General features: G+C 57.8%; 2 protein-coding genes across 2 annotated transcripts; one reads left to right on the forward strand and one right to left on the reverse strand.

Annotated features, from left to right (window-relative positions):
• Positions 1–313: 313 nt before the first annotated feature.
• Positions 314–8,207, forward strand: SRSF7 (serine and arginine rich splicing factor 7). Its single transcript, XM_054177289.1, has 9 exons — positions 314–355; positions 702–882; positions 1,011–1,187; positions 2,235–2,309; positions 3,524–3,625; positions 4,463–4,515; positions 6,500–6,545; positions 7,118–7,153; positions 8,129–8,207. The coding sequence occupies exons 1-9, from the start codon at positions 328–330 to the stop codon at positions 8,181–8,183; spliced, it is 753 nt and encodes a 250-aa protein (XP_054033264.1). The 5' UTR covers positions 314–327; the 3' UTR covers positions 8,184–8,207.
• Positions 8,208–10,469: 2,262 nt separating this feature from the next.
• Positions 10,470–18,636, reverse strand: GALM (galactose mutarotase). The gene is made up of 7 exons (XM_054177244.1): positions 18,374–18,636; positions 16,895–17,049; positions 15,275–15,481; positions 13,137–13,218; positions 11,281–11,422; positions 11,010–11,184; positions 10,470–10,553 (listed from the first exon to the last, which is right to left on the reverse strand). The coding sequence occupies exons 1-7, from the start codon at positions 18,567–18,569 to the stop codon at positions 10,476–10,478; spliced, it is 1,035 nt and encodes a 344-aa protein (XP_054033219.1). The 5' UTR covers positions 18,570–18,636; the 3' UTR covers positions 10,470–10,475.
• Positions 18,637–18,913: the final 277 nt, after the last annotated feature.

The following is an 18,913-nucleotide window of genomic DNA, read 5'->3' on the forward strand; positions in this document are numbered from 1 at the left end:
AGCGGCGACAGACCGGCGGGAGCGGTGGCGCCCGCGCTGGAAGCGGCTTCGCTCGCCACGAGGCCCTGCTGGCGCCGGCGGAAGCTCTCCTCGGCGACGCAGCGGCCACCGGGCGACACCTGAGGCGGCGCCGGGCGCCACAGCCCGCCCAGCTCCTGCGCCAAGCTCCCGGCCCGCTCCGCTCGGGCGCTCCCGGCCGTACCGCCGCGGTCGCCGCGGCAACCGGCGGCCCATCCGCGCGCATGCGCGCCGCCGGCGGCGGCGGGAGGAGGGCGCCGGGGGCGGGCGGCGCGTGCGCGCGGAGCGGCGGGCGGAGGGGCCGTCAGGATGTCGCGTTACGGCCGCTATGGAGGCGGTGAGCTGTGGGGGGTCTCGCCGCCCGCGGGGCGCCCGTGCGGGGCAGAAGGCGAGGGAGGGCTGCGGAAGGCGTGTGGCGGGGGGGGAGCGATAGCGGCGGGGGAGCGGGGCGGCCGGCGAGGCAGGAGGAGGAAGGCCAGGCGGCCTTGGCCGCCGCTCTCGCCGCCGCCATTTTGCGTCAGCGGCCGTTGGGGGAGGGGGGTGCGCCCGCGCGTGCCGCTTCTCGTGGCTTAGGCGGGAACGGGCCGCGGCGACAAGATGGCGGCGCCGCGGGGGGCGCGAGGGGAGGGGGTCGCGTGGCGGCAGTCCGGCCCCGGCGATGACGGCGTCCGTGCTCCCGGCAGAGACCAAGGTGTACGTGGGCAACCTGGGCACGGGCGCCGGCAAAGGCGAGCTGGAGAGAGCCTTCAGCTACTACGGGCCGCTGAGAACCGTGTGGATCGCCAGGAACCCGCCGGGGTTCGCCTTCGTGGAGTTCGAAGACCCGCGGGATGCCGAGGATGCGGTCCGCGGACTCGATGGGAAGTACGTGCGCGTTTCAAGTGTCGGCAGGAAAGGCGCCGGGCTTCCCCTGTGGCTCGGCCGAGTCTTGCGGCTGTGCCGTGAGCGGTACCACCGCCGTGTGCTTAACGCCCGCCCGGGGCTCCTTGCAGGGTGATCTGCGGCTCCAGGGTGCGGGTGGAAGTGTCGACGGGGATGCCTCGCCGCTCCCGTTACGACCGGCCTCCTGCGCGGCGCCCCTTCGACCCCAACGACAGGTGCTACGAGTGCGGTGAGAAAGGTCACTACGCTTACGACTGCCACCGCTACAGCCGCCGCCGGAGGAGCAGGTACGTGCGGGGGGCGCCGGCGCGGCCGCCTTCGCTTGGCCAGCCCCGCGCTGGCGTGTAGCTCTTGTTAGCAGAGAACAAAATGTTTCTCCAGTTGCTTTTTTTTTTTTTAAAGCTTCTTTTTATTATTTTTTTTCTTTTTTTTTTGTTTTTCTTTCTTTTTGTTTTTGGTTTTTGGGTTGTTTGTTTGTTTTTTTTTTCCTTTTCTTTTTAAATGCTAGCATAAATGTATAGGTGTATATGACAATTTGTTGCTATTTCTACCGAATGTTAATATCTTAATAATCAACCTGGTCAAAACCTTTCAGGTTTCTTCGTTTGAGTCAGTCGCCTTGATTCAGAATGTCACGAGCCTTAAGATTTCTTGCTGAGGCGCCTTGCAAATCCGACACTTAAGATCCTCCTAGACCTTGAGGTGATCAGCAATAAGAGGCCAGATCCCCTCGAGCCATCTCCACCTAGCTCCACCTTATTCTTTAAGGGCAGAAAATTTGAGACGGTGACCGCCGTAGCAGTAAATTTGGCTTTCAGTTGGGGGCCCCCCTCCGGTTTTAGAAAGAGGAGCAGCAGATTGACCACATGCCCAGCTAGACAAATCTTCTTGCGTCAATCAAGCCTGCCCCCGGCCCTCGGGGCTGTCAGTTTGATCGTCGTTAGATTGAAGAGAACACCTAGATGCAGCGATCGGCTATAGATACTTCTAGACCGTCTAGATCTGCTAGACCTTGGGCCAAAGAGGGTCGACCTGCAGACTTGCAAGGTTTATTTTATCAATCCACATTACAGTGTTTTCTATTCTAAATGTTAAAATTCTGCAATGTCATTCAGCCTTATTTTTTTTTTGGTGGCTAAAGCGATTTTTCCCAGGCCGGTAGAAAATGCTCAAGACCAGTAGGCCCGCAGAGGTTTATTTCTCCTTTTTCCAGCCACTTGGCAGATGTTAGTTCTTAAGTTGTCTGAAATCAGTTTTGACTTCAGCAGGGCCTCAGGTGCGCAGCTTTGCTGCTTGCTGCTTCCTGATACCTCTCTTCTCTAACCTCAACCCAGGTCCCGGTCTCGGTCCCGCTCCAGGTCCCGCGGCAGGAGGTACTCTCGCTCCCGCAGCCGCAGCCGCGGTAGGAGGTGAGCTTCAGTTGGGCTTTTTATGCATCTTGATCATTCTGCTTGGAGAAATCATGCAATAGAACAGGCCAGGTTGGAAGAGGCCTTCGAGATCATTGCATCCAACCCATCAACCAATCCCACACCACCTAAACAACTAACCCACGGCACCCAGCACCCCCTCGAGTCTCCTCCTGAACACCTCCAGGGATGGGGACTCCACCACCTCCCCAGGCAGCACAACCCAATGGGAATTAACTCTCTGTAGAATTTCTTCCTAACATCCAGCCTGAACCTCCCCTGGCACAGCCTGAGACTGTGTGCTCTTGTTCTGGTGCTGGCTGCCTGGGAGAAGAGACCCAACATCCACCTGTCTACAACCTCCCTTAAGGTGGTTGTAGAGAGCAATAAGGTCACCCCTGAGTCTCCTCCAGGCTGAGCAGCCCCAGCTCCCTCAGCCTCTCCTCATAGGGCTTGTGTTCCAACCCCCTCACCAACTTCATCCTAGAATTTCTGGGGTTCAAAGGGTCCTCAAGGGTCATCCAGTTCCACCCCCCCACCCTGTGCTGCCATCACCAGCACTGACAGCTGCCTGCTGATCGATGTGTGGTGGGTTGAGAATTGCCCCCCCCAACATTAAATTGCCAGCCCAGCTCAGTTGGAAGCAAGTGAAGCTGTATGTACAAGCAAAACTACAATCTGCAATGAATCATAGAATTGTTAGGGTTGGAAGGGACCTCAAGGAGCATCCAACCCCCCTGCCATGGGCAGGGACACCTCACACTGCAGCAGGCTGCTCACAGCCACAGCCAGCCTGGCCTGAAAAACCTCCAGGCAGGAGGCTTCCACCACCTCCCTGGGCAACCTGTGCCAGGCTCTCACCACCCTCATGGGCAAGAACTTCTTCCTGACATCCAATCTGAATCTCCCCACTTCTAGTTTTGCTCCATTCCCCCCAGTCCTATCACCCCCTGACACCCTCAAAAGTCCCTCCCCAGCTTTCTTGGAGCCCCCTTCAGATCCTGCAAGGCCACAAGAAGGTCTCCTGGGAGCCTTCTCCTCTCCAGACTGCACAACCCCAACTCTCTCAGGCTGTCTCCAGAGCAGAGCAGCTCCAGCCCTCTGCTCACCCTCGTGGCCCTTCCCTGGATGCTTTCCAGCACCTCCATGAAGCTATGCTTTGGCCAGCTCTGTAATTACTGCTGTTAATTTGTGGCTGCTCATCCTGTTTGCAGGTCCAGGTCTGCTTCCTATCGCAGGTCCCGCTCCGTTTCTCCTCGTAGGTCTCGGTCCGTGTCGCCCCGCCGGTCCCGCTCGGCGTCCCTGAAGAGATCCAGGTAATTGAGGAGCAAGGTTGGAGGAGGTTGTGATACATTTCAGCTTCTTCAAGGGATTCACAAAGTGACTCGGCAGTAGGACTTCAGAAGGTCTTGGCCTCAAGAAGTCAGCCTTAAAAAGCCGCTGGTAATGGTAGTTCACAGCTCACAGGATGTGAGGGGTTGGAAAGGACCTCTGGAGAGCTTCCATTCCAAGCCCCCTGCCAGAGCAGGACCACAGAATCCAGCACAGGGCACACAGGAGCACAGCCAGACAGGGCTGGGAAGGCTCCAGAGAAGGAGACTCCACAGCCTCTCTGGGCAGCCTGCTCCAGGCGTCTGGGACCCTCACAGGGAAGAAGTTCCTCCTCATGTTGAGGTGGAGCCTCCTGTGCTGCAGCTTCCATCCATTGCCCCTTGGCCTATCACAGGGTGCAGCTGAGCAGAGGCTGTCCCTGTCCCCTCCCTCTTGACCCCCAGCCCTCAGCTATTGATAGATATTGATCAGATCCCTCTCAGCCTTCTCTCTGGACTGACCTCCCCCAGGGCTCTCAGCCTCTCCTCACCAGGCAGTGCTGCAGTCCCTTGTAGCCCTCCCTTGGACTCTCTCCAGCAGCTCCCTGTCCCTCCTGAACTGGGGAGCCCAGAGCTGGATGCAGTATGAAGTTGGTCTTCCAGGCATGGCCTTAGGAGTAGCTTTGAGAGCTAACCCAGCTGTGTATCCCCTGTGGAATGCTGGTGCCCACAGGTTCCTAAGGAATGTGTAGCCCTTGAGTGCAACATGCAGGCATTCATGCAGGCAGTGCTGTGGTTGTCTTTGCTTCTAGTTGAACTGTCTGTCTGGATTTCTCTTTCCAGGTCTAGATCAAGATCCAGATCTAGATCCAGATCTGTGACGTGGCCCCGTAGCAGGTGAGATCTCTTCCATGACAATGGCTACAAGTTGCCTGAAAGCCTCTTTGAGCTTTCTGAGGGCTGTTAACATTTTCAGAAGTCCTGTTTTCTCTCCACTACCTTATGCCTGCCTCCCTGGAGGGGTTGAAGGTTGGCTGAGGCCTAGAGCAACCTGGGCTGGTGGGAGGTGTCCCTGCCTGTGGCATGGGGGTTGGAACTGGGGGATCTTTGAGGTCCCTTCCAACCCAAACCATATTGTGAATCTCTGCACTTAGGGGTCTGTAGCTATCAAAAGCAGTGCAGAAAGTGGTGGTTTCTCTTCCTCACTGCTAGCCAGGTCCTGATGGTGCCCACAAGCACTACTTTGATCAGTGAACCCATGGAGAATTAAGAGGAGAAGTTTGGGGTTCTTTGTGTAGCACACACAAGGCTGTCAAGAGAAACCAGGATGCCCTTGCAGCAGTGCAGCCAGGCAAGTCCTACAGGGCTTGCTGGTGGTATGAGTGTTGCAGCTGTTCCTAGCTCTGCTGCACACCCCAATCTACAGCAGCTGGAGGAAGTTGGAGACAAATGCCTGACAGAGTGACTTCCTGCCAACAAATCTGCCCCAAGAGTGACAAATCCAATTCTAAAGGCACACAGGATTGTCATCTCTTCTCTCAGAAGAAATTGAAGGTGGACAGGTAACAGGGAAGTGGCAAAAGGTTGATGCTCATGAAGTCACTCTGAAACTTCCACCTGAGGCAATGGAAAAGTGGTTTCCTTACAGAAGGATCAAAGGCACAGCAGCCAGAGCCAGGCTCTTGGTTCCTCAGGGAGACAGACTGAAGGGTATGAAGTGCTGTTTGACAGCCACCTGAGCATTTCAGTTGTCCTTTGAGGTGACATCATGGCTGTTCTCATGGTGCAGCAGTCTTGCCTCAGGCTGAGGGTTGGGACACTTCTCACAAGGTGTCTGGACAGGTGTGGAAAAAAGATGTTTGGAGAAGTGCATGTATTAGATGGAGTGCACTGAGAATGATGTAGGAACATGCTGCCTGCAGTCAGTTCCAGCTGTAGTAGAATCACAGAATGGTCCAGGCCAGAAGGGATCTCCAAAGCTCATCCAGTCCAACCCCCCCTGCACTCAGCAGGGACATCCTCCACTAAAGCAGGCTGCCCAGAGCCCTGTCCAGCCTCACCTTGAGTATCTCCAGGGATGGAGCCTCAACCACCTCCCTGGGCAGCCTGTTGCAGTGTTCCAGCAGCCTCCTGGTACAGAACTTGTTCCTCACATCCAATCTCAATCTGCTCTGCTCCCATTCCAAACCATTGCCCCTGCAGACATTTGGGAACAGTCCCTCTGCAGCCTTCCTTCAGCCCCCTTCAGGCACTGGCAGGCTGCTATTAGGTCTCCCCAGGGCTTCCTCTTCCCCAGGCTGAACACCTCCAGCTCCCTCAGCCTGTCCCATAGCAGAGGTGCTCCAACCCCCTGCTCATTTTCATGGCCTCTGGACCCTCTCCATCAGCTCCATGTCCTTCCTGTGTTGAGGGCTCCATAGCTGCACACAGCACTGCAGGTGAGGTCTCACCAGAGCCAAGTGTCGGAGTCAGCTCTCTGGCTCTGCTGGCAGTGCTGCTTTGGATGCAGCCCAGGATGTGATTTGCCTTCTGTGCTGCAGGCTCACACTGCAGTAGCAGATGTGGTCCCCCTGTGGAGGTGTAAAGGTGGATGAGGCCTTGAGCTACCTGATCTAGTGGGAGGCATCCTTGCCCATGGCAGGGCAGGGGGATTGGAACTGGATGAGCTTTAAGGTCCCTTCCAACCCAACCCAGTCTGTGAATCATGGAATCATTAGGGTTGGAAGGACCCCAAGGATCATCCCATTTCAACCCCCTGCCATGGGCAGGGACACCTCACACTGCAGCAGGTTGCTCACAGCCCCCTCCAGCCTGCAAATCAGTGTTTGCCTTGCTGAGGACATGCAGCTTCCCTGCTGAGCTGCGTTTCTCCTTGTTGCGGGTCCAGGTCTCACGGCAGGTCGAAGTCGGGCTCGCCAGCCAAGAGGTAAGCAGGCAGGTACAGCCTGCAGCCACATCTAGAATGCATCATTAGGTTTGCATGGTGAGGGTCTGGTCCTTCAGAAAACAATGCCCCAAGCCTGGCTGAGAGGAGTGATGAAATTCCCTCTGCAGCTCTTGGGACTCTTTCCTGACCCAGCTCTTTGCTTTCAGTAACTTTTTGCCACTTCCACCCCAGCACTGATTTTGTGTCTGTGTCTTTGAGCTTCATCTGTTAAGCTCTGCTCAAAGAGCTTCAGCTTTTCCCATGCTGCTGCTAAACCAGGAGGAATTGGTGATGTTTCTTTGCCCCAAGCCTCACCTCAGTACTACTTCTTGTTCCTCTTTTGCTGGCTGAAGGCAGCTGCTTGAAATGAACCTTCCCAGTAGATGACTGAGAATCCCTGGGGAGCAAAGGTTGATGTTGAGAGTTTGGCTGGTTTAAAGGACAGCTGGTTAGATTCTCACCATCATTTCACTGCTGTCCAAGACCTTGACTGTTGGTTGGTTGGGGTTTTGTCAGTAACCAAAAGTTGGCCTGGAGCTTTCAGCTGCATTTCTGCTCTTCTGTTTTGGCAGTCGCTCCAAGTCCCGATCGCCGTCTCCAAAGAGAAGGTAGGTTGGGCTCCCTGCTGCCAACAGACACCCCTAGGCCTGGCATCTCAGCAGCTCCAGTGCTCTGCTGGGCACTTTGCTGCTTGGAGGAAAACAGGTTTTGCAGAGAGGCCTTTGCCAGGAATCACCTGGTGATGGTGGGTTGGGGGATGGCAGTATCCAGGGGTGGGGATTCCTTAGCTAGTGGTTATGTAGCTGTAGCCCTGACACAGTCCCCACAGCAGCCTTGTCCCTAAGCTGCAGTGGTGTGGGTTTGATGGCTGGGCTGTGCAGTGGGTAGGGAGTTGGCTGGATGATGGCATCCAAAGGGTAGTGGCCAGCAGCTGGACGTCCAGCTGGACACAGGTGACAAGTGGAGTCCCTCAGGGTCTGTGCTGGGAGCAGTGCTGTTCAGTCTCTCCATCAGTGGCACAGGCAGGGAGACTGAGGCACCCTCAGCAAGTGTGCAGATGGCAGCAGGCTGAGGGGGGTGGTTGATAAGGCTGAAGGATGGGATGGGAGCCAGCCAGGGGCACCTGGACAGGCTGCAGAGCTGGGCTCAGGAGAACCTCAGGAGGTTCAAGAAAGCAAAGTGCAAGGTCCCACACCTAGGTCAGGGCAACCCTCAGTACCAGTCCAGGCTGGGGGGGATGAGATTGAGAGCAGCCCTGCAGAGAAGGACTTGGGGGTGCTGGGGGGGAGAAGCTGGACAGGAGCCAGCAGTGGGCACTGGCAGCACTGAAGGCCAAGGGCAGCCTGGGCTGCATCCAAAGCAGTGTGGCCAGAGCTGGAGAGAGGGGATCCTGCCCCTCTGCTCTGCTCTGGGGAGACCTCCCCTGCAGGGCTGTGCCCAGCTCTGGGGCCCCCAGCACCAGAGGGGGGTTGGGCTGGATGAGCCCTGCAGGCCCCTTCCAGCCCCTCGCACTCTGTGGTTCTGCGCTCCTCACGCCCAGCCGGGTGCCACTGCATTCACTCCCACTTCTCCTTTCCTTGCAGTCGTTCACCATCAGGAAGCCCCCCCAGGAGTGCAAGCCCTGAGAGGATGGATTAAATTCCTGCAGTGGATCCTTTGGGATCCCTTCTGCCTGCAAGGGATTTGGTGATGTCTTTGTAAATGTCAGAGTGTAGATAGCAGAGTTTATCGACTGAGAAACTGGGCGTGCTCGGGGGCTCCCGAGCCAGTCACACCACTAGACTAGCACCAGGCCTCTCTTTTTATGGTGTGGATGAACTCCCTGTGTGAGATGAACCCCTGGGACTGTTTTTTATTGGCACATTGCAATAAAAATGTGTATTTTTAACTAAAAACCACCCCTCTCTGGAGCGACCCTGCTGCTTGTGTTCACCACCCTCAGGGTGAAGCCTACCCCCTGCCCCCTCCACCACAGCAAGGACAGCTCAAGCCAGCTCCCTCTCACAGCTCTTGTGGAATGCCCTTTGCTGAGAGGGACATTTAAAGCCCACCTCTGCAGATGGCTAAGCCTTGGCCTTTGCCCCCTTTTTTTATGCCTCTGTGGTGGTTTTTCCTCCTTGCTCTTAGTTTTTCTGCAAAGCTCTGCTTGGCCCAAACCGTTTCAGGGTGAGCTGTGACTCAAGTCAGTTCCACCTTGGAGGTGAATAAACACCTGCAGAAGGCTCCAAAGCTTTCAGGGTGAGCTGTGACTCAAGTCACTTCCACCTTGGAGGTGAATAAACACCTGCAGAAGGCTCCAAAGCTTTCAGGGCGAGCTTTGACTCAAGTCAGTTCCACCTTGGAGGTGAATAAACACCTGCAGAAGGCTCCAAAGCTTTCAGGGTGAGCTGCGACTCAAGTCAGTTCCACCTTGGAGGTGAATAAACACCTGCAGAAGGCTCCAAAGCTTTCAGGGTGAGCTGCGACTCAAGTCAGTTCCACCTTGGAGGTGAATAAACACCTGCAGAAGGCTCCAAAGCTTTCAGGGTGAGCTGTGACTCAAGTCACTTCCACCTTGGAGGTGAATAAACACCTGCAGAAGGCTCCAAAGCTTTCAGGGTGAGCTGCGACTCAAGTCAGTTCCACCTTGGAGGTGAATAAACACCTGAAGAAAGCTCCAAAGCTTTCAGGGTGAGCTGTGACTCAAGTCACTTCCACCTTGGAGGTGAATAAACACCTGAAGAAAGCTCCAAAGCTTTCAGGGTGAGCTTTGACTCGAGTCACTTCCACCTTGGAGGTGAATAAACACCTGCAGAAGGCTCCAAAGCTTTCAGGGTGAGCTTTGACTCAAGTCACTTCCACCTTGGAGGTGAATAAACACCTGCAGAAGGCTCCAAAGCTTTCAGGGTGAGCTTTGACTCAAGTCACTTCCACCTTGGAGGTGAATAAACACCTGCAGAAGGCTCCAAAGCTTTCAGGGTGAGCTTTGACTCGAGTCAGTTCCACCTTGGAGGTGAATAAACACCTGCAGAAGGCTCCAAGTGTAAGAGAAGCCATTCCTGACAGCCAGGCCTGATGGCTACTTTGCTGCTTGCATTATTTCTTTGTTATGTTTTGTTTGTTGTTTTGGTTTTGTTTGGTTGTTGTTATCAAGGTGAGGCTGGACAGGGCTGTGGGCAGCCTGGTCTAGGTGGGGATGTCCCTGCTGAGTGCAGGGGGGTTGGGCTGGATGCCCTTTGGAGGTCCCTTCCAAGCCAGCCCAGTCTGTGACTCTAATACTGTCCTCCCTCGGTTGTATCTTCAGCTCTAGAGAAGGCTGCAGCTGCTCCCCTCCACTCCAGCAGCCAGGATGCTGCTGTGCAGCTCTGCCTGCTGGGCTTTGCAACAGGAGTGGAGCCAGCTGGGGGAATGCCAGCCAGCAGGGGGTACCACAACCCTGCTGCCACACCTGGGGGCTGCAGCCAGGAGGGCTGCCCTCTTTCCTGGCATGGGAAGGGCAAGAAGCAGTCTTTGGTGAGCTGATAGTGAGCTGTGAGGCAGCTCAGGGACAGGGAGAGCACAGGAGGCAGCAGAGCTCAGAGCACTTGGCTGGGAAGAGCTGATGGAAAGAGCAGGCAGAGTGCCCAGCACGGTGCCCACTGTTCCCCTGCAGTGTGAGCTGGCACATGCCATGGCCCCAGACAAGGGGTTTCCAGCACATATTTAATGTGAAACAAAACCTCCCACTGGAGGTGAAATGGGATGGAGAGAAGAGAACAGCAGAGGGGGTGGCAGGAGTTGAATCCAGCAGGAAGCCACTGGTGAAAACCACAGAGGGGAAAGAAGTTGCCAGCTGGGAACGCTGCATCACCCGGGGTGGCCTGAAGGCGGCGCTCGGCACCCCGCAGGCTTCCTGGCTGGCCTGCGGGCGGCGCTGACCGCTGCGGGCGGCAGGAGCTGGCACGTCCCGGCTCAGGCGGCGCTGAAGAGGAGCCAGGTGGTGTGGTTGTACTCCTCGCCCGGCCGGAGCAGGGTGCTGGGGAAGTGAGGCTGGGGGCAGAGGCAGCAGCACATCAGCGACTGAGCGACAGCAATGGACCGGAGAAGGTCACCAGGCCATGGCTCTGTCCCCTCAGCCTTCTGGGGCTGGCCCCTGGTCGTGTTCCCCCCACCCCCCAGCTGGTCCCCTGCCACCTGGCTGAGTGGCTCAGTGCCTTCCCTGGCTGGGCTCAGGCCCTGTGGAGAGGCTGTGGCAAGGCCCCCGTGGGGGTCTCCAGCTCCAGAGCCATACCCTGGGGAAGCTGCTCAGGGCTGGGCTCCACTGCACTGCCTGAGCCCTGCTGCATCCTGTGCTGCTTGTGTCCTGGCCAGTTCCTGTCCTGGCCAGTTCTGCTTCCTGCAAAGCATTCTCTCACCCCATGAACTCTGGCCTTACCTTTACCACCCCAGGGGGGTGGGGTGGAGCCCTGGCACAGGAGCCCAGCAGCTCAGAGGGGCAGAGCTCACCTTGTTGACGGCATCAGGCCAGCCCTGAGTTTCCAGGCAGAAAGCTGAGTGCTTGGGGTAGGTGGCAGCACCTTTGCCCTTCAGGGAGCCATCCAGGTTGTTCCCGGTGTAGAACTGGATGCCAGGCTGGGTGGTGTGGACCTCCAAGGCCCTGCCGGTGGGCAGGTGGCAAGCCCTGGGGAGATGGCAGGGCAGGACGCCCAGGGGCCGGGTGAAGGAGCAGCCCGCCGGCTGCGGAGGGAGAGCAGGGCTCCGGGGCTGCCAGCCTCACCTGGCCGCCAAGCGGCGAGCCCCTGCCGGCTGCAGGCAGAAGTTGTGGTCGAAGCCGTCCAGGCGGAAGTCCCGCAGGCGCTTCCCCAGCTCCACAGGCTGCCGGAGGTCAAAGGCGGTGCCCTGCACGGCGGCCACCTCCCCTGGGCGGGCAGAGCAGCGGCGTCAGCCCGCGGCTCGGCTCCCTGCCCGGCTCCCTGCCCGGCTCCCTGCCCGGCTCGGCTCGGGGCTTTCAGCTCGTCCCGGTCCTTGCCTCCCCGCGGCCCTGCTCGCTTGCCCTGTGGCTGGCACATCGCTGCCTTGTCCTCCAGCAGAGCTGTCAGCCCCCGGGGATGCTGCTGTGAGGAGCTGGGTCAAAGATGTTCAGCTGCTGGAAGGTGTCCAGAGAAGGGCAAGGAGGCTGGGGAGGGGTCTGGAGCACAGCCCTGTGAGGGGAGGCTGAGGGAGCTGGGGTTGCTTAGCCTGGAGAAGAGGAAGCTCAGGAGAGACCTTACTGCTCTCTACAACTCCGTGAAGGGAGGTTGTGGCCAGGTGGGGGTTGGGCTCCTCCCAGGCAACCAGCACCAGAACAAGAGGACACAGTCTCAAGCTGTGCCAGGGGAAGTTTAGGCTTGATCTTAGCAAGAAGTTCTTCACAGAAGGAGTGACTGGCCATGGGAATGGGCAGCCCAGGGAGGTGGTGGAGTCACCATCACTGGAGATGTTTAAAAAGAGCCTGGAAGAGACACTTAGTGCCATGGTTGAGTTGATTAGATGGTGTTGGGTGATGGGTTGGACTGGTTGATCTCAAAGGTCCTTTCCAACCTGGTTAATACTGTGATTGTGCCTCCAAACCCAGAGCAATCTGTGACTCTGAAGTGCTCCAGCTCAGGGGTCTGCTAAAACCAAAGCTGTGGCTGTGTTCATGAACCAAACCTGCTGTGCAGTCAGCTTGCATGGAGTGTCTCTCCCAGCCCAGGTGGTTTTGCTCAGCTTGTGTCAGTGCCTGCCCTCAAGTCAGGGAGGAGCTTCAGGCCAAAGCAGCCTCTGCCCTGCCTGTCCCCACTGCCTCCAGCACCGTGCTGCTTCACCTCCTTTCAGGCAGCTGGAGAGAGCCATGAGGTCTGCCCTCAGCCTCCTCTGTTTCCCACTAACCATCCCCAGCTCCTGCAGTTGCTCCTCCTCAGATTTCTCCTGCAGCCCCTTCCCAGCTTCCTTGCCCTCCTCTGCCCTGGCTCCAGCCCCTCCACCTCTCTCTTGCATTGAGCTGCCCCAAACTGGAGCCAGCCCTCGAGGTGTGGCCTGCCCAGAGCTGAGGCCCAGAGGACAATGCCCTCCCTGCTCCTGCTGGACACAGCATTGCTGATGCCAGCCAGGATGCCCCTGGCTCTCTTGGCCCCCTGGGCACACTGCTGGCTCCTCTTCAGCTGCTTGGCCATTAGCACCCCCAGCTCCCTTTCTGCCAGCAGCTTTCCAGCCACACTGCCCCACGCCTGCAGCACTGCTTGGGGTGGTTGTGACCCAAGGTCAGGCCCTGGCACTTGGCCTTGTTGGAGCTCCTGCTGTTACCCTTGGCCATGGATCCAACCTCTCCAAGTCCCTCTGCAGAGCCTCCCTGCCCTGGTGCAGACCAACACTGCCACCTCACTTGGTGCCATCTGCCAACCTGCTGCTGACACACTCTGGGCCTTCAGCAAGGTCAGCAATAAAGATGTGAAACAGGAGTGCTCCCAGCACTGGGCCCTGAGGAACACCACTGGTGCCTGGCTGCCAGCTCCATTGAGCAGCACTCTTTGGCTTGAGCTTTGCAGCTGCCCTCCAGCCCAGCCCATGCTATGACTCTGTGATTCTCAGTGCCACTGGTGCCACACCACCTACCTGTAGGAATCTTGGTGTCATCCACAGGCAGGTAGGAGTCTGCTTCAATTGAGATCTCGTGGTCATAGATATCTCCTGAGCCCTGCAGGAGATGGGAATGCTGTGACTCCTGCTACAGCCCTTCCACCACCCCAGCAGCCCCAAGCACAGCCAGGAAGGGACTGCCCACCTTGGTGCTATGGCTGATTTGTTTGGTGCCTTGGCCATCACCCCACCTCAGCCCTGGGCACACAGGTACCAGCACAGGCAAGAACCTGCACGGGACCTAGGAGCTGGAAATCCTGCAGGGCTGAGACTGAACTTAGAATCATGCAGTCAGAGAACTGTTTTGGCTGGGAAAGGCCTTCAGGATCATCCAGTCCAACCATGTGCTAGCTCTGCTGAGGCTGGTGCCAAAGAGTGGCCCTCAGCACCACAGCTCTGCTTCTCTGAAACACCTCAGGGATGGGCATTCAACCACCTCCCCTGACAGGCTTTGAGAACCCTTTCAGGCAAGAAGTTTCCAACCTAAACCTCCCCTGGGGCTACTTGAGGCCATTTCCTCTCCTCCTATCACTTGTTACTAGGGAGAAGAGCCCAAGCCTCACCTGGCTCCAGCCTCCTCTCAGGGAGCTGCAGAGAGCAAGGAGGTCTCCCCTCTGGCTCCTCTTCTCCACACCAAACACCCCCAGCTCCCTCAGCTGCTCCTCCCCAGCCCTGTTTTCCAAACCCTTCTGTACCTAAGCAGGCACTGTCACCCTGGAGATCAACTGGCCAAAACACACTGGCTGCTGAGCACACAGTGGCAGCCAAAAGCAGAAGGAAGCAAACAGGAGGAAGTGCAACACATCCTCCTGGCTCATCTTCTGCAGTGCAGGAGCCTGTGCTGCTCTTCCTCTCCTGCAGCCCCAGGTATGCTGGCAGGGAACCTGCTGGGCTGGAAGGTGAGCAGGATGAAAGCTGAGCCTGCAAGTCTAATCTGAGCAGCTCAAAGGTCACCTGTTCCTCTGGGACCAGGCCTGAGCTGCACTGGGAGCACCAAGGGAGGGGGAGCTGCCCAGCACTGTCAGGGCAGCAGCCTGGGCAGACCTCCATCTCCTGCATGGAGGGGCTGAGATTCTCTCACTAACACTTGTAAGGGTCTGTGTCTCACACCTCAATGTGACTGCTCTGGCTGATCCTACTGCTCTGCCCAGCAGCCTTTTGTTTCCCAAGTACCTTTCCTCCAAGCCCAGTTATTAACTGGGTAAGACTAAAAGGCAGGGAGGTTCCAAGGGCATCCTGAGCAACCCCCCTGCACCCAGCAGGGACACCTCCAGCTAGAGCAGGCTGCACAGGGACACAGCCAGGCTCAGCTTCAAGGGCTCCAGGCATGGGGCCTCAAGCCCAGCCCTGGGCAGCCTGTGCCAGTGTCTCCCCACTCTCCTTGGGCACAACTTCCTCCTGAGGGCCAACCTCAAGCTGCCCTGCTCCACTTTCAAACCCTTGCCCCTGGGCCTAGCACTCCAAGCCCTTCTGAACAGTCCCTGCCCAGCCTGCCTGCAGCTCCCCTGCAGATCCTGAACTGCAGCTCTGAGGTCTCCCTGGAGCCTTCTCCTCTCCAGGCTGAACAGCCCCAGCTCTCCCAGCCTGTCCCCATAGCAGAGGTTCTCTCTGAGCATCTCTGTGGCCTCCTCTGCACCCTCTTCATCAGGTCCAGGCCTCTCTTGTGTTGGGGGCCCCAGAGCTGGGCACAGCCCTGCAGGTGAGGTGTCCCCAGAGCAGAGCAGAGCAGAGGGGCAGGATCCCCTCTCTCCAGCTCTGGCCACACTGCTTTGGATGCAGCCCAGGCTGCCCTTGGCCTCAGGTGAGGTCTGTGTGGTTCAGTCCTGCCCCAGCTCCCAAGCTGCCTGCAGCCCACAATGCAGTGACCACCTCCAGCGCTGTCTCCCTAGAAGCATGGCTGTGAGCACCCTGCTGTAGTGTGAGCTGTCCCTGCCCATGGCAGGGGGGCTGCAACTGGATGATCCTTGAGGTCCCTTTCCAACCCTGCCAGCTCTATGATTCTAAGCAGGCAGAGTCCCCAGAGCAGCACCCTGGTCCCAGTGCCCTTAGGGGAAGCCCAAGGGTCACCCCACACCCCCCCCCACCAAGGCTTTCTCCTCCTGCAGAGGGCTTACCTGCCCTGCCAGGTTGAAGTAGGCATGGTTGGTGAGGCTGATGGGTGTCACCTGGCTCGCCTGGGCACGGTAGTTGATGGCCAGCTCCTTGCCACTCAGGGTGTAGGTCACCCAGACCTGCAGGTCTCCAGGGTAGCCTTCCTCCCCGTCGGGGCTGAGCCGGAAGAAGCTCACCCCGTTTGGGAGCACCTGGGGGCTCCAGAGGACCTGTGAGGAGCATGCCATGGGTGGGACAGGGTGGGGGGCTGAAAAGCCCTCCCCCCACCCCGTGCTGCTTTGAGCTTTACCTGGAGTTTAAAAGCTCAGATGGTAACAGATTGAGATTCCTCCCCCACCCCCTCCCCTTTCACAGTATCACAGGTTGGAAGAGACCCCAAGGATCATCAAGTCCAACCTGTCCCTAGTGAGGAAAGACAAAAGGGGAAAAGGAAAAGGGGCAAAGGGAGGAGGTAAATTCATGAAACAAATAGCCTGGAATTGGCTGGGAAGTAGGAGAGGTAATTTCTTTAACAGATTAGGGAATAGGTTGGACTTGATGATCTCTGAGGTCTTTTCCAGCCTGGTTGCTCCTGTGACTCCATACAGCAATAAGAGGGAGGGTTCACAAAGGCAAGGGGTAAGGATAAAAAAGGGGAAGGAAGCCTTCTCTTCCCCAGAATAAACACCCCCAGCTCCCTCAGCTGCTTCTCATATGATGGCCTCCAAACCCCTCTCCAGCCTTGTTGCTCTCCTCTGGACACCCTCCAGCTCCTCGATGTCTTTCCTATGCTGTGGTGCCCAGAACTGTCTCCAAGCTGTGGCCTCACCAGGGCCCACAGCAGGGGCACCACCACTGCCCTGCTCCTGCAGGACACTGCTCTTGATCCAGGCCAGGCTGCTGTTGCCCCTCTTGGCCTGCTGGGCACACCCTGGCTCATGTTCAGCACCAGCACCTCCAGAGGGTGACAAGGTTTGCCCTCAGCCTCCTTTTCTGAAGACTAAACAACCCCCTTCCCCCCAGCTGCTCCCCACCAGGCTTGTCTTCAAGGCCCTTCAGCAGCTTCCCTGCCCTTCTCTGGACCCACTCCAGATCCTGTGTCCTTCTTGGAGTGAGGGGCCCAACACTGAACCCAGCACTCCAGGTGTGGCCTCCCCAATGCCAAACAGAGAGAGGATATCCCTAGATGACCTCTTTCATGTCCCACACAGAGACCACAACCTTGGGGCAGCTGTCAGAAGGAAAACTCAGGAACTGTGAGGGTGCCAGATGTGAGAAGCAGGCTGCAGGGCCAGGTGCTCCTGTGGTTCCCCAGCAGCTCCTACTGCTGTGGGACACCCTGGCTTGAAACAGGAGTTGCTGCTGAAGTTCTTTGAAGGAGAAGCCATGAGAGGCTCAGCAAGCACAGAGCTAGCAGCACTTTTAAAGCTCAAGGGGTTGTTTGCTGAAGCCCAGCAGCGTGTTCAGATACTGCTGCCACCAAAGTGCAGCTGCAGGCTTCCTCCTCATCAGCCCCCAGGCTGGCTGGAGCACTGATCTGGGAGCCTTCTCCACTCCAACCTGCACAACCCCAACTCTCCCAGCCTGTCCTCATAGCAGAGCAGCTCCAGCCCTCCACCAGGACCTGCCAGGCCGATTCTCACCTTGTCAAAGCCCTTGGCTCCTCCATGCAGGCTGTTGGGCCCGTTGTTGAGGGCCAGCTGGTAGTCCTTGCCCTCCAGGGTGAACCTGCCCTTGGCAATCCTGTTGGCTACGCGCCCCACCACGGCGCCGAAGAAGGGATGCTTCCTGGTGTAGCCTGCCCAGGGAACAGCACACAGGCAGGCAGCAGCAGTGGGGCAGGGGGGGCTGCCCTCCAGCTGTGCTCACAGCCACAGAGGTGTCTCTTTAATTTCCACAGCACTAAAGAGGTGACTGCAGTTCTGGTGCTTCACAGGACACTGCTCAACAGCCATGCACACAGAGCCACAGACTGCACTGGGTTGGGAGGGAGCCTCCAAGGGCATCCTGTGCAACCCCCCTGCACTCAGCAGGGACACCTCCAGCTAGAGCAGGCTGCACAAGGACACAGCCAGGCTCAGCTTCAAGGGCTCCAGGCATGGGGCCTCAAGCCCAGCCCTGGGCAGCCTGTGCCAGTGTCTCCCCACTCTCCTTGGGCACAACTTCCTCCTGAGGGCCAACCTCAAGCTGCCCTGCTCCACTTTCAAACCCTTGCCCCTGGGCCTAGCACTCCAAGCCCTTCTCAACAGTCCCTGCCCAGCCTGCCTGCAGCTCCCCTGCAGATCCTGAACTGCAGCTCTGAGGTCTCCCTGGAGCCTTCTCCTCTCCAGGCTGAGCGCCCCCAGCCCTGCATCGCAGCAGCTGCTCCGTCCTGGTCGGCTCCCGGTGGCCCCACAAGGCTCCTCCCAGCCCTGGAAGGCCATCCAGGCACTTTTTAGAGGGGCACACTGCAACCTGGAGCAACCAGTGTCCCAGTTTCCTATCTACCACTGAGCCCAGGACACACAGCAAGAGTTGTGTTTGTTCAGCCCATCATTTGGAGGGGACCCACAGAACAGATAATTAAGTGTTAATAACATAATTGAGCAGAGGGCTGGAGCTGCTCTGTTATGAGGACAGGCTGAGAGAGTTGGAGTTGTTCAGTGTGGAGAAGGCTCCCAGGAGACCTTCTTGTGGCCTTACAGGATCTGAAGGGGGCTCCAAGAAAGCTGGGGAGGGACTTTTGAGGGTGTCAGGGAGTGATAGGACTGGGGGGAATGGAGCAAAAGTAGAAGTGGGGAGAGTCAGATTGGATGTGAGGAAGAAGTTCTTGCCCATGAGGGTGGTGAGAGCCTGGCAGAGGTTGCCCAGGGAGGTGGTGGAAGCCTCCTGCCTGGAGGCTTTTCAGGTCAGGCTGGAGGTGGCTGTGAGCAGCCTGCTGCAGTGTGAGGTGTCCCTGCCCATGGCAGGGGGCTTGGAGCTGGATGATCCTTGAGGCCCCTTCCAACCCTGACAGTTCTATGATTCCATAAACACAGCAGCAAATGCTGCTTAAATCACCTGAATGTTTGGTTGGTTGGGGGTTTTTTTTAGGGGTTTTACAACCCATTTGTTTGTATTTAAAGGAGCAGACTTCGACTCACCTTCCAAAGTGTCAAAGCCTAGGACCACGTCTGTAAACTTTCCGTCCCTGCCTTTCACCTCCAGAGCAGCGATGATGCAGCCTAGGGACAGGATCTCCACTTTCAGGCTGTCTGACTTTAGGGTGAACTTCTCCACCACTCCCCCTCCTTGCTCTGGGGGCATCTGCCCGAACACCTCTCTCTTCACTTCTGTCATTGCTCCCCGAAACGCGGCCAAGAGCAGCGCTCCCGGCAGCTGCCGGCGAAGGAGGAAGCGAAGCAAAGGGAAGCACAGCAATGGCAGCCGGGGGCAGGGGGCAGGCAGCTCCCGGGAGCCGTCGCAAAAGCCAAAGGATGGCCTTCCAGGGCTGGGAGGAGCCTTGTGGGGCCAGCGGGAGCTGGCCGGCGGCCGCGCAGCCGCGCAGGGAGCTGGCCGGGACGGAGCGGCTGCTGCGGTGGAGGGCTGGGGGCTGCAGTGTTCCGGCAGCCTCCTGCTGCAGAACTTGTTCCTCACATCCAATCTCAATCTGCTCTGCTCTCATTCCAAACCATTGCCCCTGG

Source organism: Dryobates pubescens, chromosome 39 (genome assembly GCF_014839835.1).
Source record: "Dryobates pubescens isolate bDryPub1 chromosome 39, bDryPub1.pri, whole genome shotgun sequence".
NCBI lineage: Eukaryota > Metazoa > Chordata > Aves > Piciformes > Picidae > Dryobates > Dryobates pubescens.

Coding starts and splice junctions, on each gene's coding strand:
- SRSF7 (XM_054177289.1), top strand. CDS start 328: ATGTCGCGTTACGGCCGCTATGGAGGCG. Junction 883..1,010: donor GTCCGCGGACTCGATGGGAA/GTACGTGCGCGT, acceptor GGCTCCTTGCAG/GGTGATCTGCGGCTCCAGGG. Junction 1,188..2,234: donor AGCCGCCGCCGGAGGAGCAG/GTACGTGCGGGG, acceptor ACCTCAACCCAG/GTCCCGGTCTCGGTCCCGCT.
- GALM (XM_054177244.1), bottom strand. CDS start 18,569: ATGACAGAAGTGAAGAGAGAGGTGTTCGGGCAGATGCCCCCAGAGCAA. Junction 17,050..18,373: donor AGGCTTTGACACTTTGGAAG/GTGAGTCGAAGT, acceptor TTCCCTGGGCAG/GCTACACCAGGAAGCATCCC. Junction 15,482..16,894: donor GAGCCAAGGGCTTTGACAAG/GTGAGAATCGGC, acceptor TGCTCCTCACAG/GTCCTCTGGAGCCCCCAGGT.